The sequence below is a fragment of the Lupinus angustifolius genome, chromosome LG08 (genome assembly GCF_001865875.1).
Source record: "Lupinus angustifolius cultivar Tanjil chromosome LG08, LupAngTanjil_v1.0, whole genome shotgun sequence".
NCBI lineage: Eukaryota > Viridiplantae > Streptophyta > Magnoliopsida > Fabales > Fabaceae > Lupinus > Lupinus angustifolius.
The window spans coordinates 21,222,718-21,240,883 of NC_032016.1; the positions used below are offsets into that span (position 1 = coordinate 21,222,718).

The 18,166-nt window shown below is 31.9% G+C and overlaps 3 protein-coding genes and 1 non-coding gene across 4 annotated transcripts; 2 read left to right on the plus strand and 2 right to left on the minus strand.

Annotated features, from left to right (window-relative positions):
- Positions 2,353-4,154, plus strand: LOC109354123. Its single transcript, XM_019596477.1, has 2 exons — positions 2,353-2,773; positions 3,496-4,154. Exons 1-2 carry the CDS (start codon positions 2,474-2,476, stop codon positions 4,027-4,029), a joined length of 834 nt encoding a protein of 277 aa, XP_019452022.1. The 5' UTR covers positions 2,353-2,473; the 3' UTR covers positions 4,030-4,154.
- On the minus strand, positions 4,535-4,616 carry TRNAS-AGA. Its single transcript has one exon. It is a non-coding gene; the product is annotated as a tRNA-Ser (tRNA).
- LOC109355123 (universal stress protein PHOS32-like) lies at positions 6,122-9,760 on the plus strand. The gene is made up of 3 exons (XM_019598081.1): positions 6,122-6,976; positions 9,114-9,157; positions 9,452-9,760. Exons 1-2 carry the CDS (start codon positions 6,217-6,219, stop codon positions 9,119-9,121), a joined length of 768 nt encoding a protein of 255 aa, XP_019453626.1. The 5' UTR covers positions 6,122-6,216; the 3' UTR covers positions 9,122-9,157; positions 9,452-9,760.
- LOC109355125 (zinc finger protein HD1-like) lies at positions 10,878-11,995 on the minus strand. Its single transcript, XM_019598082.1, has 3 exons — positions 11,508-11,995; positions 11,232-11,324; positions 10,878-11,151 (listed from the first exon to the last, which is right to left on the minus strand). Exons 1-3 carry the CDS (start codon positions 11,973-11,975, stop codon positions 11,044-11,046), a joined length of 669 nt encoding a protein of 222 aa, XP_019453627.1. The 5' UTR covers positions 11,976-11,995; the 3' UTR covers positions 10,878-11,043.

Below are 18,166 nucleotides of genomic sequence, written 5' to 3' on the forward strand. Positions count from 1 at the left end.
TATGATTTTGGTTTGATTATTTTATAAAATATTGAAGTTGCGTGTACATTCAATAAAAATATCTAAATAACAAGGATAAAACATCAAAAATTAGTGTTCAACATCAAAACAACATTAACATTAAAAAAGTGTCCAACAAAAAGTAAAAAAAAAACAGCAGCAAAGAGCAAAAGAAAAATAGCAAGATAGCAACCATAAAAGTAAACAAAAGCGACAACAGCAAGACAACAATACCATCAATACAAGACAACAATACGATCATTATGTAACATAATTTTAACTCTACCTCATGTGCTAAAAGTAGATTTTGAAATCCACATGCATAACTAATACATCCCCACTTATAGAAAAAAATTTGATAGGCATAAAAGCAACTTTTTTTATTCTATTCTTGACAATTTTTTTAATTTTTAAAAGTACATGAATTGAAGAATGAAAACTATAAAATAGTAAAGAAAATAATTGAAGAATAAAGATAGAAAATGTATGCAACATAGAGGAGAGAGTGAAGACTAACGGATGAGACAGTGGCCGAAGAGGGAATGGTAAAAGAAAGACACAATTTAGGGAGTTGGGACTTAGAGTTAAGTTTGGAACACACTTAAAATGTTACACTTAAACTTTTATATATTATTTTAGTCCAGTCTAGATCAAAGAAGTGAAACTAGTTCGTTTAGTCTTTAAAAAATAAATCAATGCAATCGAAATATATTTGGTGTTATATCAAATTTTGAATTTATTTTTCTACCGATCTAAATTTGAACACTTCTATCTGACATTGAGACTATCAGAATTAGACTACTAATACACTTGTTATCACCTAATTTGTCTTTATCAATCTTAGTATGCTCAGCAAATAAAAAATTGATTGTATATTGAAGTTTCTATTTTTAAATATAAATATTTAAATTAAGATGAGATTTAAGATACTCATTAACTAATATATGTTCCAATTTAGAAAAAACGCACATCCAAATTAATATCCCAAAAGTAAAATTACTTTCCTAATTAGAAAATATAGGTAAACCTACAAATAAATAAAAATAGGGAATCAAATCTGCAATTATAGAATAGAATATAAAGCAAAGGGAATATTGATTTTCGTAAATAATTTTTTTGGTAGAAATAAATACTTATTAATTTAATTTTCCATATATTCATTAACTAATTATTTGGCATCAAAATTTAAGTTATGCAACAATTATTTGAAATAATAATCAATCTAAATCGGTAATTATGATTATTAATTTATTATATAACAATCATTGATCTAATAATACAACAACAATCAAACATTTATTCTTCTAGGGTCAACTACACAATCAAATATTATAATACTATATTATAAATCATGTTAAATAATGATGTTATGTTTTTAATTAATTCATATGTATAATATAATCTTATGTTGATTAAACAATTTTAACTAAATAAAATTTTCATCATAATATTGAAGTAATGACTTTATTTTTTGTGTTCATATGAGTAAAATAAATTGTGTTTAATAATCACTTTAAATTATATAACTTATATTTTACTCTTTTATTATTATTATTTTTCTCTTTTTGATTGTCTAAATAACATAGAATTATAGAAAAAACACTATTTCATAAATGAGTCACAATTATTTTTAATATTTTTGAAATTTATGTGTATTAGTTGATTCATCGGGCACCTAATCACCTACAATTATCAGATCTAGTAGGTACCTAATGACCTACGATTATCAGATCTAGTAGATACCCACAGGTCAAGGAAAGTCCTATATCCAAAATGAAGCAATGAGGCGAGTACTGATAACGAATAACAAAGATTTGTGATACTAAATTATGTCTCAAATTTTGTATGTCGCCAATAACAATAGAGCAAAAAATAAATAATTATTATTTAAAGTTTTTAATTAATATATCATGATTATATTAGTGTGAGACTTAAGTTGAAACATAGTTTATGACAACAAATATTTTTTCACTGACAAAACCCTTCCAAACGCATGATTCCTCTCCAAATACAGGAAATATTACGGGATTAATTTTTTTAAGTTATTTAATTTAAAAATAAATTAAAATTTGAACTATTGAAAATATACTTTTATTATATATTGATGTCTTTTTAAGAGAGAGGAGGGAAACTATGATGATAGTAGTAGAGGAGATATATCATTTTTTTTAAAAGAAAAAGTAATCCGGGTTGAAGGGATTTATAAAGAAAGGGGATTTATAAAGAAAAGGGGATTTAAAAACACACTTTGCACAGCAACGCGATAAATGGGGCAACGCGAGGGACACATTGCTTGCAATCTTCTATCTTCTACAAACTCCTCAGATATTGCATGTACCATATCACGTTTTCCTTCATTTTCCCTATATTTTCTACCCATATAAACACACTACTCCCTCACCCTTCTTCAACCGTCAAATCCTAACTACAACCCCAACAACAACACCAACATTTCCCTCCTACACTCAAACATATGGAGTCCAACAAGACTAGGTCCAAGAACAGAAGCAAAGGTTGTTTCTTTCATTGTTTCAGACCCAATGATGATATGAACTATGATCCTTTTAGAACAAAACCATTAGAAAAAGGAAAAACCATGGATCCGCTTCTAACTTATATTGCTGCGAGGGAGAAGGAAAGAGTCGCATTACCGACCATTTTGTCATCGGCTTTGAAGAGTTGCGGAGAACGAAATGAAAATCGCTTTAGGAAGAAAGCCAATTATGGTTTTCTTCGGCAGACTCTGAAGGCCACTTTGAATGAAACATCATGGGTTAGTTATTTTTCCACCCACCTTTGAATTTTCATGTATAATAATATTACTTATGATTCCTTTGCGTTTATCTCAATTAGCGTGTTGACAGGCACTGTCGTACCTATCAACCTGTTTTCATACATTTATAATATGTAGTTTGTATGTCATAAATAACAATATAATATTTTGTGTTAAATATTTGTCATCTATACGTTGAATTTATTCGATATGTGTAATGTTCAATTTTTTAACATTCATATTCTATATTAAAAAACTGATAGTTATAATGTAAGAAATAAGAAATAGTTAATTAATTAATATGAATATACATTGGGTGGAGATGAACATTCGGTTATATATAGTTTTTTTTGGTAAAAATTAAAAAATAGTGAGGGCAAAATAGGGAGAATCCCAAATTACACCATGATGGATGATTATTTTGAGTTTTTCCTTTATAAGTAGTATAGAAGTATAGATAGATTATATAAACCATCATGCATTTAATGTGGCTCTAACATAATTGTAGAAACTACCAAAATTAATCAACATATTTAATCATAATTGCGTTATAATGTGCCTTCTTATTACTATCTTAATTTTAAATAGCACATGCAAGTTTCTTCAGGTTATCTAACTGCTTGGTCAATGCTGTAAACAAAATTATCAAAAAAAAATCTATTTTTATGGCATGCTTGAATAATTACTAACCCTTTTAATTTATACCATAAATGTTGTTACAGGGAAAAAAGATTATTAATCTCAGAAGGAAAAGAAATAGGGTTAACTCGTTCAAGTCAGTCACAAACAACTTAGAAGGAGAAGTCGATAAAATTTCAAACACAGAAAATAAAACTACCCACCAAACCAATTTAAACACTTCAACTTCTTCTATGTGTTCATCACCTGTATTCATTCAATCTTCTACAACTACAAGCACTTCACCAGGAACTAGGGCTTGGAAATCATCCTCTGAACTATACCAACCAAGACCAGTTCTAGTAAATGGAATTGTGGTGAAGAAACATAAGCAAGATGAAGGATATTACAGTTGTAACATGTCTATGTTTTTGCCTTTGATTATTCTTGTGACTTTGATTCTATGGGGTAGGATTTGTGCTATAGTATGCACTTCAATTGGGTTCTTTTTGGTGAGTCCTCGCGGGAGAAAGGTAGAGGCTCTATGTGGAGACACTGAATTTGATTCAGTACATCATAAAAAGAAGATCATTATGGAAGGGTTGCTTCAGAGGAAACGTTGCCATAGCAAAGGGTAGAGACCTTCCATAGGGAAGTGGGGCTCTTTTCATAATTTTTTCTTCAACTATCCTGTGTTACATATCATTAGTATATTGTTTTTGTTTCAATTTTAATTTGAGGATTTAGGTTTAAATCTGTTACAATGGGTTTTACAGGTTTTCTATACATACATTTGTATATAAGTTATATTATTTATATATAAAATGTGATTTTTCATATTGAACGTAAAAGTTTAAAATCTACTGAATATAAATGTAAATTTTTTTATACTATTAGTTTATTATTATTTAAGAATCAATAATGATTAATATATAAATGATAAATAATTTATTAATAATATAAAAACATTTGATCCGTATATACATATTTAATCCTCGAATGTATACCATGTGAAAAGTAATAAATGCAAATGTATACAATAAAAGCTTCATAGTTCATACATTAGGGGGGAAATAGATAAAAAAAATCAGTTATTATGGCTCAGCTGCTTTTAAGATAAAAATAGAATATAATTAGAAAAAACGTGGACGGCAGGATTCGAACCTGCGCGGGCAAAGCCCACATGATTTCTAGTCATGCCCGATAACCACTCCGGCACGTCCACTTATTGGTCTATCTTTTATAATATATGTATAAGTTACTAGTAAGAAAAGACTACACGAGAATAATCATGGTACTCAAGGTCAATTGTAAAAAGAAAATTATGAAGAAATATGTTGTTCAAGCATGTAATCGGTCTGCACTGTTTCTGGTGGATTTGGATCCCTTTAAATCGATTTTATATATGTTGAGGTGTATTAGCTGTTTATTAAGATTACGGATGAATTTGATTTACTTGTTTATTGATTTAACCAACTAGTCTAATATGGGTTGAATAGTCTAATATTTATGTATTACTTATGTAAAATTTATATATAATCATTACACCACTTATCATCGATTATTTTTATTACATATTTTTTCTTTATAAAATTTTATCCATTTAAATAATAAGCAAATTATGATACAACAAAAGGATGCTATAGATTTGGGGAGCATAGTCGCATACATTTAAGTATTGTAGTTTTTTTTTGTATTACCAAGTGTATTATTTATCATTTTTTGGAAAGAAATTAATCTATTTCAGGATTTGCTGTTGTCCTTCGTAATATTCATAATAAATATCACTCTTAAGAATAAAACTTTTAACCTTTTAATCATCTTAGGATTTAACAAGACATTTCTTTGAGTTATGTATTGTAGAAAGGATAATATTAATTAATGGCTTCATGATATCAGTAAAAGATTTAAAATAATTTTTTTCAAAGTATGAATTTATCATTTTAAAAACGTAAACTTGATATTTTGAATAAAAGTTGAAGGCAATTGATTCAGTACAATCTTACAACAATTGAAACAGAGACTGTGCATCATCATGCCAATATAAGGTAACTAGAGGTAGTACAGCTAGTAATAGATAATGGATATCACCAGAAAGGATAAACTGATAAAGCAAAACCACTCATGCATTGAATAAATATCATTCTCTGTGCTTTCATATGCCAAAATTCGGCAAGGACTTTCCTTCCCCTAGCCGTTCAGACTAAAATCATGGGTTATGTCAGTTTCGAGAAGGTTATCATGTAAGAGGCAGCGTTTAGATTATTATTGTAATATTTATGTAGGATTAAGAATTTTATAAGTAAGTGCATTATTTACATTTTATTTAGATTAATTTTTTTGCAAGATTATTGATTATTGAAAATGAATGGTGAATGATATATTAAAAGTGTAAAAAATTCTTACACAATTGCTGTATATATATTTTTTCTTAGATTATTCAACGATAGTAGACTTTCCTTCCCTAGCTAAATATCTTATTTTATTAGAGAAAAAAGATATATGTAAATTTTTTACATTATTATTATATCATTATATTTAATTTTTAAGTATATGTAGTATAAATGAATATTAATAATATAGTTATTGAATATAATCGTATAAAAAATAATAGAAGTACACTCTGGAATCTAGATTCTATGATGAAAATTGTGGGCTATTAGGTAGGCCTAACCTATAGAAACCGTAGCCCAACTTGTATCTCTAGTATTACCTTCTATATGAAGTTATTAACAAACAATCCTCATTCCCTTGGTTCACGCAACTTTTCACTCGTTAGTAATAAAACAAAACAAAGCCTCTCTAGAAAACTCCACCAAAAGAAAATGCAGCAACACCAGAACCCAACCACACTGGATTCCGATCCACACCTCCCCCAAATCAAAATCCACCACCCTTCCTCCCCTCACCACCACCCTACCTCCGCCGCTACTCCCACTCCCACCGCCGGCGCTCGCCGCAAGATCGGTGTCGCCGTTGACCTCTCCGATGAGAGCGCCTACGCCGTCCGCTGGGCCGTCCAGCAATACATCCGACCTGGCGACGCCGTCATCCTCCTCCACGTCAGCCCCACCAACGTCCTCTTCGGCGCCGATTGGGGCTCCATCGACTTATCCATCAACACCGATCCTAACACTGACGAGGAAACCGTCAACAGCGTCAACCACAGTGACCTCAGCAAGCGCAAGCTCGAAGATGATTTTGACGCTTTCACGGCGACGAAGTCTTCTGATCTTGCGAAACCGTTGAAGGATGCTCAGATTCCTTACAAGATCCACATTGTGAAGGATCACGACATGAAAGAGCGGTTGTGCCTCGAGGTTGAGAGGCTCGGACTCAGCGCCGTCATCATGGGGAGCCGAGGGTTTGGCGCCGTGCGCCGCGGTAGCGAGGGCAAGCTTGGGAGCGTTAGTGATTACTGTGTTCATCATTGTGTCTGTCCTGTGGTTGTGGTTCGCTACCCGGACGATAATGACAGTGTTGAAGTCGGTACTGGTGGCGCTGCCGCCGCCAAAGCTGTCGTGGTGGTCAAGGAGGGTGATGAGGGGGAGGCTGTCATCAAGCCTGTGGATGAACATAAAAAAGGTTAGGGATTTGATCAAGCTTTTTTTATTTAGTGATTGAGCTAATAATTATTATAAGTTTTCTCCAATTTATGAAGTGGATTTGAACATAGTTCAATTAAAGCTGTGGTAGTGTGAGCAAGTTCTTTGTTTAAGACTTGTTTTCTATTGGAAGTTTCCTGAATTTCTTTAAGCGTTCAATTAATGCTATTAGGGTAGCATGTTCTTGAAGCTGGTCCTGTATATGAAGACATGGAATGTGAATAGATGGTTTGCAATTATTGTTCCATGTAGGAGGTGTCATATTTTACTGATTTTGTTGAATAATTTGGTAGATGATTCGGCCATTGAGCACCAAAGACACAAACGATTTCGGTTTTGATTATGGTAATTTGATAGATGATTTTTACTCTTAGATAGGGGCTAACTAGTCAATAGCGGCACTATCGCGGAGTGGATTGAGGATATTTGCCATGTTTTTGTCTGTCATGTCATGTTTCTGTGTAGCAGGCATTGCAGCCTGCTTTGGTTGCAAGAATTGTAGCTATCACAGCTGGTTGTGTCCTTGACAAGTAAGCTGACAGAAAGTTAAGGCTGAATCTGGGGTCTGCAACCAGGCCTTGCATTCTAAAACTGGTTGTATGACCCTTGTTCCCTCTGTCCTTCCGTTCCTTCCTCTGTTGCAGTTCTGGGTTTTTGTTCTTATCCAACTTAGAGCACTCTTCTCCTCTATTTGTGTTTTTCCACCCTTCTAAGTATTCTTTACTTACCTACTTTTAATCCTTAGACCTTAAACTTATTTGAATCATGTTGAATTTGAATGTTAGTCGCTATATTATTATTAAATATGAATGTCTTTAATTTGTAGTTTTTATATTTCTATATTTTACTTTTTAGCATTGATGTGTATACAAATAATTTATATTGTTTCCCTCGATGCTCCCATAGGGCCATCCCCTACCTGCTATCCCACTATAGTATTTTTTTGGATTTTTTGGGTTGGCTACTCCGCTCTGCTTTCTGGGATTGACTACCTTGGTATATGGGATATGTAAACATGTTTATGAGTAAATGTTCACTTTAGTAATAATGTTGAGTTTGATATAATTTATAATACTTAGTCTGAGGTCTTTTTTTATCTGATTGGGATAGCTGATGGTCATCCTATTAGAATTGGCAGATAAAGGGAAGTTGTATGTTTGTTCTCTTTGAGTGGATTGTTTAAGATCAATATTGGTGATGATGAATCTCTGTCCACCATTTTTAAAGAACCAACCTAGAAGGTATGTTGAGTGTGATACGGATTTTGAAGTTGCACGTCAGTCCATTCACTAACGAATTATTATGAATATGTATTATAAAACTTATGATGATGTTTGTCATTTGACTGACGATATTGGATTTCAAATGCGTCCAAATCATTCTTGAATTGACTGGGCTAGCTTTTCCCCAAAGCTTGGCTTATGTCAGGAAGGTGTGTAATAAGACAACTGCACACACTTTAGTTGGTCTCAACTCTCAAGCATGAGTTGCTGAGTCTTTTATGGCTAACACTTATGAGCAAGTTGGCCTGGTCTGGAAATGGAGCCCCAGCCTGCTGTGGTCCCATTTTAACATCTCTCTGCACCATGCGGCAAATGCTGAGAAATGATATTAAGTTATAAGCTGTTAAGCCACTGAACAACTCCGGTTCCATTCAATGTACACTCTTGATCAATTAGCCGTTAACTTGTTGCAATACGGTTTTTCTTTCTTTGTGATTTAGAGTTTAGACAGTAAATGCAAGTTAGAGTAGATTTTAAAGAAGGATTGTTAAAATAGTCTGGATCTATCTCTTTTCCTTAGGAAAGCCCATAAAAACCGTGTTGATTAATTACATTAGTTGAGTGTGGTTTCCAATTTTATCTTGCCTCAGATGGTAACTCTTGCTAAACACAGTTTGACGAGCTTTGCTAGAGAATGTTGGATGCATATGTGCCGGTGCAGTTTTATTTGCATTTCCTATGCTGTTGTTTATGTCATGCATATGCAATAATTAATTATTGATAATGGGTGAAAACTTAATAGTCATCTGTCAACATGAACTTTTAAATGCATTGCTTGTATTTAAATGCATTGGTTGTGAATCTGGAAATTAACTTATTGGTTTGTTTGGACAGAGGATTAGCCGGAACAACTCATCACTTGAATCCCGTCTCTGCAGGTGTGCCCTTTGCCCTTTTTTCCTTGGCTACGTTTATTTGAATGTTAAAAAAGATCTGTTTATTAGTTGTCATTGGATGGGGACCCCCACCCATCTACTACTGCTGCTCTTTGTCCTTTTGTTGGGGAAAATTATATTAAATACAAGTATATTAAATGCTCTTAAAAATATATCAGATGCAACAATTATTAATGTTGTTTCTTGTTTCAGCTTTCCTATGAATTAATATCTCCATGAATCCCATGCATCTTGACTTCCGTTCCCTTTTTTGTCTGGTTTGTCACTGGATTGCAGATTGTATCTGAACCAAAAGGAATAGTTAGAAATGGTGAAACAGTGCTCTCTTTTTCTTCATGTCAGGTTGTATTTATAGAGCATTTCCTGCATATGAATTCTTGAAAGAATAAGGATGGTTTTGTATGGATTGATATGATATCGGTTCCTTTATGCTTTTGGAATATTGTTCTTGGTTCAAAAGTGATATGTACTCTTTCACATAGATGTACAAGTTTGCCTGTCTGTTCTTGGGTTATTGTTCCCATTTTTTCTAGGATATCTGATTATGATAATGAGCACGTACCTAGTAATTGTTGATGGAACTAAGGTTGTTTTGGGCACCTAAGAACTTTCATGTGCAACATGAACTGGACTAACTGAACTGAGGTTAAATACTGCTGATAAAGATAATTCAGGAAAGGATGGTTGGTAGACATTTCTTGGCATGGCAAACAAATTGGAGTTTTTTCCTGAGAATAATTGTATGGTGAAATTTCTAGGGCAGTATTTTAGCCGTAAAAGCTTTACTGATTTTAGGGTTGAATGTTATAATAACACCTAATTATGAGTAAAATTTGAACTTGGTTTGAGATTGATGTACTTTGGTTTGATCAATATGATACTAATATGGAGCAACAAAACAAATAAGAAAGACTAACTAATTGCTATTCCCGTGCACACCAAGCAACAAAATCACGGCTCCTGCTTTATAAGACCTTAACAACAATTAGCTTGCATTTCTCTAACTGTTACTATATCACAAACTTGAGAGTTGAGACTAATAGGGCGAAAAGTGCACATACTATATCACAAACTTGAGAGTTGAGGCTAATAGGGCAGTGAATAGGGATTAGCTGTCCCACTTTTTTGTGGGTGTCTCAATTCAATGGAAAATTGACACATACTTTAAAAGAAAAACAAATTATAATATTATGTTATTTGGTGAAATATAATTGATTTGGGACATGAACATAAAGTTTTGGGACAGATGATTCTGGTTCCTATTTCTAATGTTATTTATGCTAAAGAAAGGCCAAGTATATATTTGACCAATTTCAAGAAGGGCAGTGTGTTCTTTTACCCCCTTTTTACATAGTTTATTTTCTTTGTTTGTATGAGATTGGACTGTAAGCGGACAAATAAATAAGAAAACTTTGATTCAACATAGAATAAGAAAGGAATAGAGGTAATAGTAAACAATAATATCAATTGAAAAAAACAATGTCCTTACTATAACAGCATATCTGGAGAACAATGTCAATTGAAATGGAAGATGACAATTAATGTTTAGTTTGTTAATGTCAATCGAAATGGAAGATGAGCAAACAATGTAGGTTGGAAAATAAAATAAAAACACATTCCATGTAGGGGACATGAGGACATGACACACAAATATAAATTATTTTACATCCACATAAGACACGTTCCAAAATATATATATAATTAACCAAATATATTTGCTGTCTAATACGAGTGATCACAAAGTCAAGGTGGCCAGAAATAGAAATATATGTAGTAAAGTTATTATCAAACATAATTAACTCAAAGGTGGATGCAGCAGCAACATAAACCTTCACTTCATCATTGATCTTTATGCATCTTGAACAGTTTCACTTATCAGTTCTACGTTCCTTCAAAGCCCTAAAGGAGCTCACAGAACTTGAATCCTTGTCACCACTGGGCAATGCTGCTGATGAAGAAGAGCTCCCTGTCTCATTCTGTGTCCATATTTATAAAATACAAAACCAACCATCAATCAATTTTCAAAAAGTAAAAAAATAAAAATAGAAATAGATACCTTAGTGACATTTTTCATGGAGAGTTTGTTTTCTGTTTTTTCCCATCTACTCATATTCTGCATGGATTCCGTGGAGAGTTTGTTTTGCACGTTCTATATGATAATAATGATATGATTTCAAATAAATGATTTGAATACTCGTCTACTTTCATTAAAATATACATTAAGTGGGCATTCATTAATATTTTTCCAAAAATTAAAGAACCATATAAACCAAAGAAAAATATATCATATAGAATAAGAAAAAAATACCATGTAGAAAAAGAAAAGACCTACATTAGAATTGATGGAGAGGGAGTTATCTTGATGACGCTTCAATGCAGAAGCAGAAGAGTCAAGCGAAGAAGGAGAGTACAATGGCATCACATGTTTCTCTTCATCACCATCTTCTTCTTTATTATTATTATTATTATTATCATCATCAGAATCATCAGAGTCAGAACCTGATTCTGAATCATCAGCACTATACCCACCATCATCATCAACCACGTGATGCTGTAATCTTCTGGTTCCTCCTTTGGCCACACAACCGAGACAGGATGAGGAAGAGGGAATGAGTTTGGGGCCAGAAGCTTTCCACTGAGTATGAGAATTGCAGATACGACATAGAAGAACCCTTATGTGTTTAGCTACCAAGAAATTAGCACTGTGAACTGTAGCGTCACAGTACCAACATAGCTTAGCCTGGTCAGAATCACAGTACACCATTGCTTTCTTTCCACACAACTCACATCTCTCTTCCATTTTTTCTCTACCTTTCCTTTCTTCTTCTACTTGTTTTGTCTTGAATGTAAATAACATGAGTAACCTCTTCACTCTTTAACTGTCATCCTTGTTTCAAGGGATAATTTCTTATATTAAAAATAGAAATAGAATATGCCAAAATACCTCTCATGTCTAATGAAGATTTTAGTAAAACTATAAATGAAAACATGTTGAATTACCTCCCTAAAAATTTGACCATAAGATCTGCATTTGACACAATTATATCTTTAATTTCTGTTTTTAATAAAATCTGATATAATAATTGTTTGAGATTCGACTCATTAAAAACTTGCCTCCTATTATGATGGCTAATAACATTACCCTAACCAATTTAATATCGGAATTTTATAAGGAGATGATATAAATGTATTAAGATCTAGTTTAAAGTTAAATTTTAATGGTTGTTTTAGTTACTTAATTAAGAGTTTTTAGTGTAGTCTTTTTGTGTGTGTACATTTTAATGTAGTCTTTAGCAGTGTTATTAAACCCGTGTCGACATGTAAACGGTCTGAACTTCCCATCTAACTGATTTTGCATCAAATCGGGTTGACTCGGTCAGTTTAAGCCTAAGATTAGTGATTTGTGTTGTCAAACTTGTTGGACCGGCCGAGTCAATCAAAAAATATTTTTTACAAAAACAACAAAATCGATGTCGTTTTTCAATGAAAAACAAGTACTTTTAACTTATTTGTAGTTGTGTTTGTCATTTGTTAGTTTACATTATAACAAAAATTTTGTTGTTTAATTAAATTTTAAACTTATTGTATATTTTTGTTGTAGTTAAAACATAGTTCATATGTTGTTTGATGATGTTATCAAATTACCTGTATAATTTTATACAAGTAAAATTTTATTTTATTTTAGTTTAATGACGCATGATAATATTTTTAAATTTTGAGTATACGATTATTAAATTAATGTAAAATGTATACACTGACAGTGTAAATATTTGTACACATGCACTTCATCATCTACCGTTCATTTAGATTAACTTTTTTGAAAAGTCAATAATAATTAAAAATCAATGATGAATGATGCAATGAAATGATGATGTATAAAACTCATACACTGTCAGTGCATATATCTTTTTCTCTTATTAAATATTGTTACATATATTATGATTGTTTTAGAATTTTTAATGCAAACTGAGTTAGTCGGTCCAACTATTGACCCACTGTTGAACCAGTGACTCATTGACCTAACACCCTAACTGAATTATTGACCGGTCCGAATTTAATATCACTTGTCTTTAAAATTATCCTATATTATTTTTATTGCTATACTTTTAATTATTTAATTATAACAATACCTAAAATGTTTTTAACAACTTGTAATTCTATTACTCTGGAAAAAAAATGAAGCTTGTAAAATACAAGAAAAAATATTTTACAACAACATTTATTATTCAAGAAAAAATGGGGTAAGCCTTACTATTATAATGGTGTTGTGTGTATTATGTGTTATTGTTACCTGTTATCCGCCATGCAAGTGATTAGAGATGGCAAAGCATTATGTGTTATTGTTTAGCCCTTGACCTCAGTAATTTAAGTGGACGCGAGCATGCTCGTATTAGCTTAACGAACAAAATTTATTGTCCTGCCCATTTTAAAACGGGTTACGAACATTGTGGAATAATTAAAAAAATAAAAAATTCATATAATAAATAAAATAAAGTAGTTGAAAATAAAAATTAACAAAAACTTTGATATTTTATATGAAGTTGAATAAATCATATTATATTTTTTTAAGGACCAAAAATCACATTATATTATAACTTATTTGAAAATTTCTTAATTTTCCTTAAATTATATTTGTGTGTCGTCCGTGAGCCGCACACATTGCCCAATGGAAATGTCACGGGCTTTGCGAATAAAATAGACAAATAGACAGAATTTGCATACCTGCTCGCAAAAAAATGTGGGCTATGGGGGCATACCCGTGGGCAATGCCCATTTGCCATCTTTATAAGTGATTTGTCAATTGCGTGTTGCCTAGGCAGTCGATTGTGGGAACTAACCCATGAGCAAATCACTTCGGATTTCCTCAAAATAATCTTGGATCTTTAGGATAGTATTTTTGAGAAGGGTGTTAGAAATTTTAGATCAGATGTAATGTTTAATTGTGTTGTGAGTATATTTTTATTAGCTAAATTAAAGTGATATAATTTAAGTATATTTTATGACCACTACGTTAGAGTTGGAGTTTAACAATGCTTATTTTAGATGTAGCGATTTTATGCACTTTCTGTTTGACCGCAATAGTAAATTTTCATCTTTAACAGCGTTTCTCAAACGTTGTTGTATTGACTATATATCACATTGCATCACACAAGAAGCATTGTCATATAGTGCATAAATACAACAGCGCATCGTCCACAAAGTGTTGTCATATAGGTCTTACATAAACAACGCATTTTATATGTATTATTAACAACGCTTATTGTTGTGATGTTTTGTAGTGCATATATATAACAACGTATTATTGGAAAAACGTTGTTCTATTCATAAATATTCTCAAACATCACCCTAATACAATAGCGCAACACACATTGCGCTATTGTATTAAGCATGTACAACAATGTTGTCTATAAAAAGTGTTGTTGTATTGATTCTTTACAAGAAAGCATGTCAGGGCTTCCCCTTGAATTCTCTGTTGATTTGTATAAACTAATACCTTCATATACATTTATTAACAAAACTTACATTCTCAATAACACAATATTTATACATTCTAAACAACACTGACACATTAATACATGTTAGAAGTTTGTTTTATTAACACCAATACAATACAAACTACAAACAAAGAATATAATGTCAATTATGTTTTGACAGAGAATATAATTACCAATAAAAAAATTAAGCAAATTACAAAGAAACAAAATTATACAAATTACAAACAATCAAAATTAAGTTATAACTATACAAATACTACATGCATCTACTTTTTTATTTGCTTTGATTGTTTTTGGCTTATAAGATCATCCTTGTTTGGAGGCACATATTGATTCACCCAAAGCCCCTTCATCATGATCATCTCTTGTATATAAATCATCATTCGTAATTGGTCTGCTCTCACGCGACTAATATGTCCCAAAAAAGGATCATCTTCATCAATATCTTCATATTATTGGTCATCAATATTATTGACGATTATTTTATTAGTTAAAAGAACAATGAGTCATTTCATATCAGTTGAGTTACTAAAATGAGTACTTGTTGAACTTGTGATGTTAGAATAAATGACTCATCCTTATATCCTGGTCTGTTAACATCCACTTGCATGAACCCTAACTCATCAACTCGGAAGTTATTATTGTTATCTACCCACATATAATAAAAAATCGGCATCCAAAACATTGTGTAATCCAATTCCCACATTTGTTCAATCACTTCAAAGTATGACATATTCACATACATTGGGTTTCTATCTTTTGCACTTAACATGTGTAAAGTTTGAGCAAAAAGAGTCACACCACTATTTTCCATTTCACTTTGAGCATCTTGTTTTTCGTATAAATGTGAACCCATTAATTAGGTAACCAGTGTAGGATAAGACATTAATACTTGGACCATTGACCAACCATTTCAATCTTTTAGAAACCGAATATGCATTTATATTCAACTCCTCATCAATGTGATTTTTTAGCCGCTTTATGAAAAACCGATTATGCTCTTTGAAAATCCAATTTTCATTCTTACTTGGGTAAGACTTCCTTAGTATTTCCTTGTGTATTTCAACATATAGCTCAACCTCGTCGGCATTATGTAAAACATATAAGTGCGTTTGCTCCAATTCTGTTCTTGTTATAGTCAATATTTCATTTCGAGTAATACCTTCACCAAATGTTTTTTTTTTGCATATCGAGGCTTCGGAATGCCCATGAAATCACTACCGGTAAGGTATCTGGTACAAAAATCAAAAGCTTCTTCAACAACATATCGCTCGATAATAGAACCTTCTGGTCTTGATCAGTTCTTCATATACTATGTTAATGTCTTCATATACCGCTCAAAGGGTACATCCATCTCATATAGGAAGGGCCACATAGTTGGGTCTCTCGAACAAGATGAATGCTTAGATGAAATATTATGTCAAAAAAAGAAGGTGGGAAATACATTTCAAGCTTACACAAAGTCAAAATAATTTGTCTTTGCAATGCATGTAACTTCTTAGGGTCAATCACTTTGCTACAAATTGTCTTGAAGAATAAGCATAACCTAGTTATGATCCCCCGAACCTTTTTAGGTAGAATTGACTGTATTCCAATAGGCAAGAAATGCTCTATAAGTACATGACAATCATGAGACTTAAGACATTTTAACTTGAGATCTTTAATTGATATGAGGTTCTGAATGTTGGAAGAGTACCCATCTGGAACTTTAACACCACGAAGAAATTTACAAAATTTTATTTTCTCCTTCCTCGACAAAGTATATGCTGCTAGAGGTAGAAATGTACGTTTTCCCTTCATTATCGGACCCAATTCTATTTTTATTCCTATACTAACCGAGTCCAACCTTGCATTCAAACCATCTTTGGTCTTACCAGGGACATTGAGTAAGATACCAAAGAGACTTTCAAACACATTTTTTCAATATGCAAAACATCGAGGAAATATCTTACATATAATGAACTCAAATATGACAATTCAAAGAAGATTGACATTTTCTTTCACCCCTTTGTGATAATTTCTTTTTCAAAAGGTTTACCAAAGTTATTTTTCAAACCCTTTAGCTTTTGAAATAATTGGTCACCCGTCAACGGCAAAGGAGTATGACCTTCTTCATTGTTTCTATCTAGGAATGGCAACGGGGCGAGTCGGGGTCGGGTTTGCACATACCCAAACCCGAATCCGAAATTCAAAACCCGAACCCAAACTCAATGGGGTTGAAAATAAAAATATCATCCCGAACCCGTCGGGTCTCGGGTAACCCGAACCCGAAAAAAACCCGAAAATGATAAAATATTAAAGAAAATATGATATTATTTTCGGAAGAAGTAATTTATCTTCTTATATCGTGTGATTCATTATTTTGTTTATTCTCTTGTAACCTACACAAATATATTATGTACACAAATGGCACCCACATATCTCTCGTGTGGTAAATAAGTTGTGAATTATTCACCATTGGTGAGTATTCAATTACTGGGCAGTTTTCTTTGTTATCTGACTATTGGGATGAATGAAAACCACGAAACAAAACTCGATTTACCAGTCTTTTCGCTTATAAAATTCACACTTTAATATATCATAAATTTGATTGCTTCTTTTTTGTGGTTGCACCTTCATTGTTATGGCTTGCATAGACACTACATCCGCACTCCATTATTAGAATGTGAGGACAGATAAATCTATAAAATTTTAATTTATTTAATTCAAAAATAGTAAAATTCTGGACCTTACATTTTTTTTGGATGTTACAGGATAGAATGTCACCCTTCCTACTTTGCTTCTTAATTCTAACTACCCACGTAATTTGTGTAGTAGTAAATATATATAGCAATTGAATTTCGAAATGGTGGCGCTCATATATTTTACTGAGTTCTATTTTAAAATGTCTGTTATGAATTAAGCTTAATTTATCAAGATCCTTACAACGAAACTTAAATTAGACAATTAGATTTAAAGTAGTCATGTGAATATATAATTTATACCAAGCATTAACATATAAATTAAAAGGACTCTTTCAAAATTTTGGATGTATATTATTATTAAAAAATTGGAAGTTTCCAAGAAGTAGGAAACATCAAAGCAGCTTCCCCCTTTTTGCCTAATTCATTATCCAGTAAAAAAAAACTTCTCCTAAATTTTTCAGTCAACATTTGCATGCCTTTTTTTAATACTCTAACCATGATGATTAGTGACAAATCTTGAGTAAAAGATGTGAGGGAGCCATTCTTAACTAGCAAAAATCATCTAGTCAGATGAAACGGCCGTTTTTCTAAAATTTCATTTTATTTTGATACGAATTTTTTTTTATGAACAACCGGGCAATGCCTCAAACACAGAAAAAATTGATCAGATTTGTCTAAAAATAACTTATATCAACGTATGAAAATAATAATTACAAATGACTACATTCCAAATTTAATACATATTTTATCCCAATCATTCTACCATTTAATTGTAATAATATCAACATTCTATGTTATTTTGGTAATAATTA

Bases quoted from the DNA above. Each gene is read 5' to 3' on its own strand.
- LOC109355125 (XM_019598082.1), bottom strand. From the start codon at position 11,975: ATGGAAGAGAGATGTGAGTTGTGTGGAAAGAAAGCAATGGTGTACTGT. The intron at 11,325-11,507 runs GTAGGTCTTTTC...ATTATCATATAG, and splicing joins CCCTCTCCATCAATTCTAAT to AACGTGCAAAACAAACTCTC. The intron at 11,152-11,231 runs GTATCTATTTCT...ATATGGACACAG, and splicing joins CCATGAAAAATGTCACTAAG to AATGAGACAGGGAGCTCTTC.
- LOC109354123 (XM_019596477.1), top strand. From the start codon at position 2,474: ATGGAGTCCAACAAGACTAGGTCCAAGAACAGAAGCAAAGGTTGTTTC. The intron at 2,774-3,495 runs GTTAGTTATTTT...ATGTTGTTACAG, and splicing joins CTTTGAATGAAACATCATGG to GGAAAAAAGATTATTAATCT.
- LOC109355123 (XM_019598081.1), top strand. From the start codon at position 6,217: ATGCAGCAACACCAGAACCCAACCACACTGGATTCCGATCCACACCTC.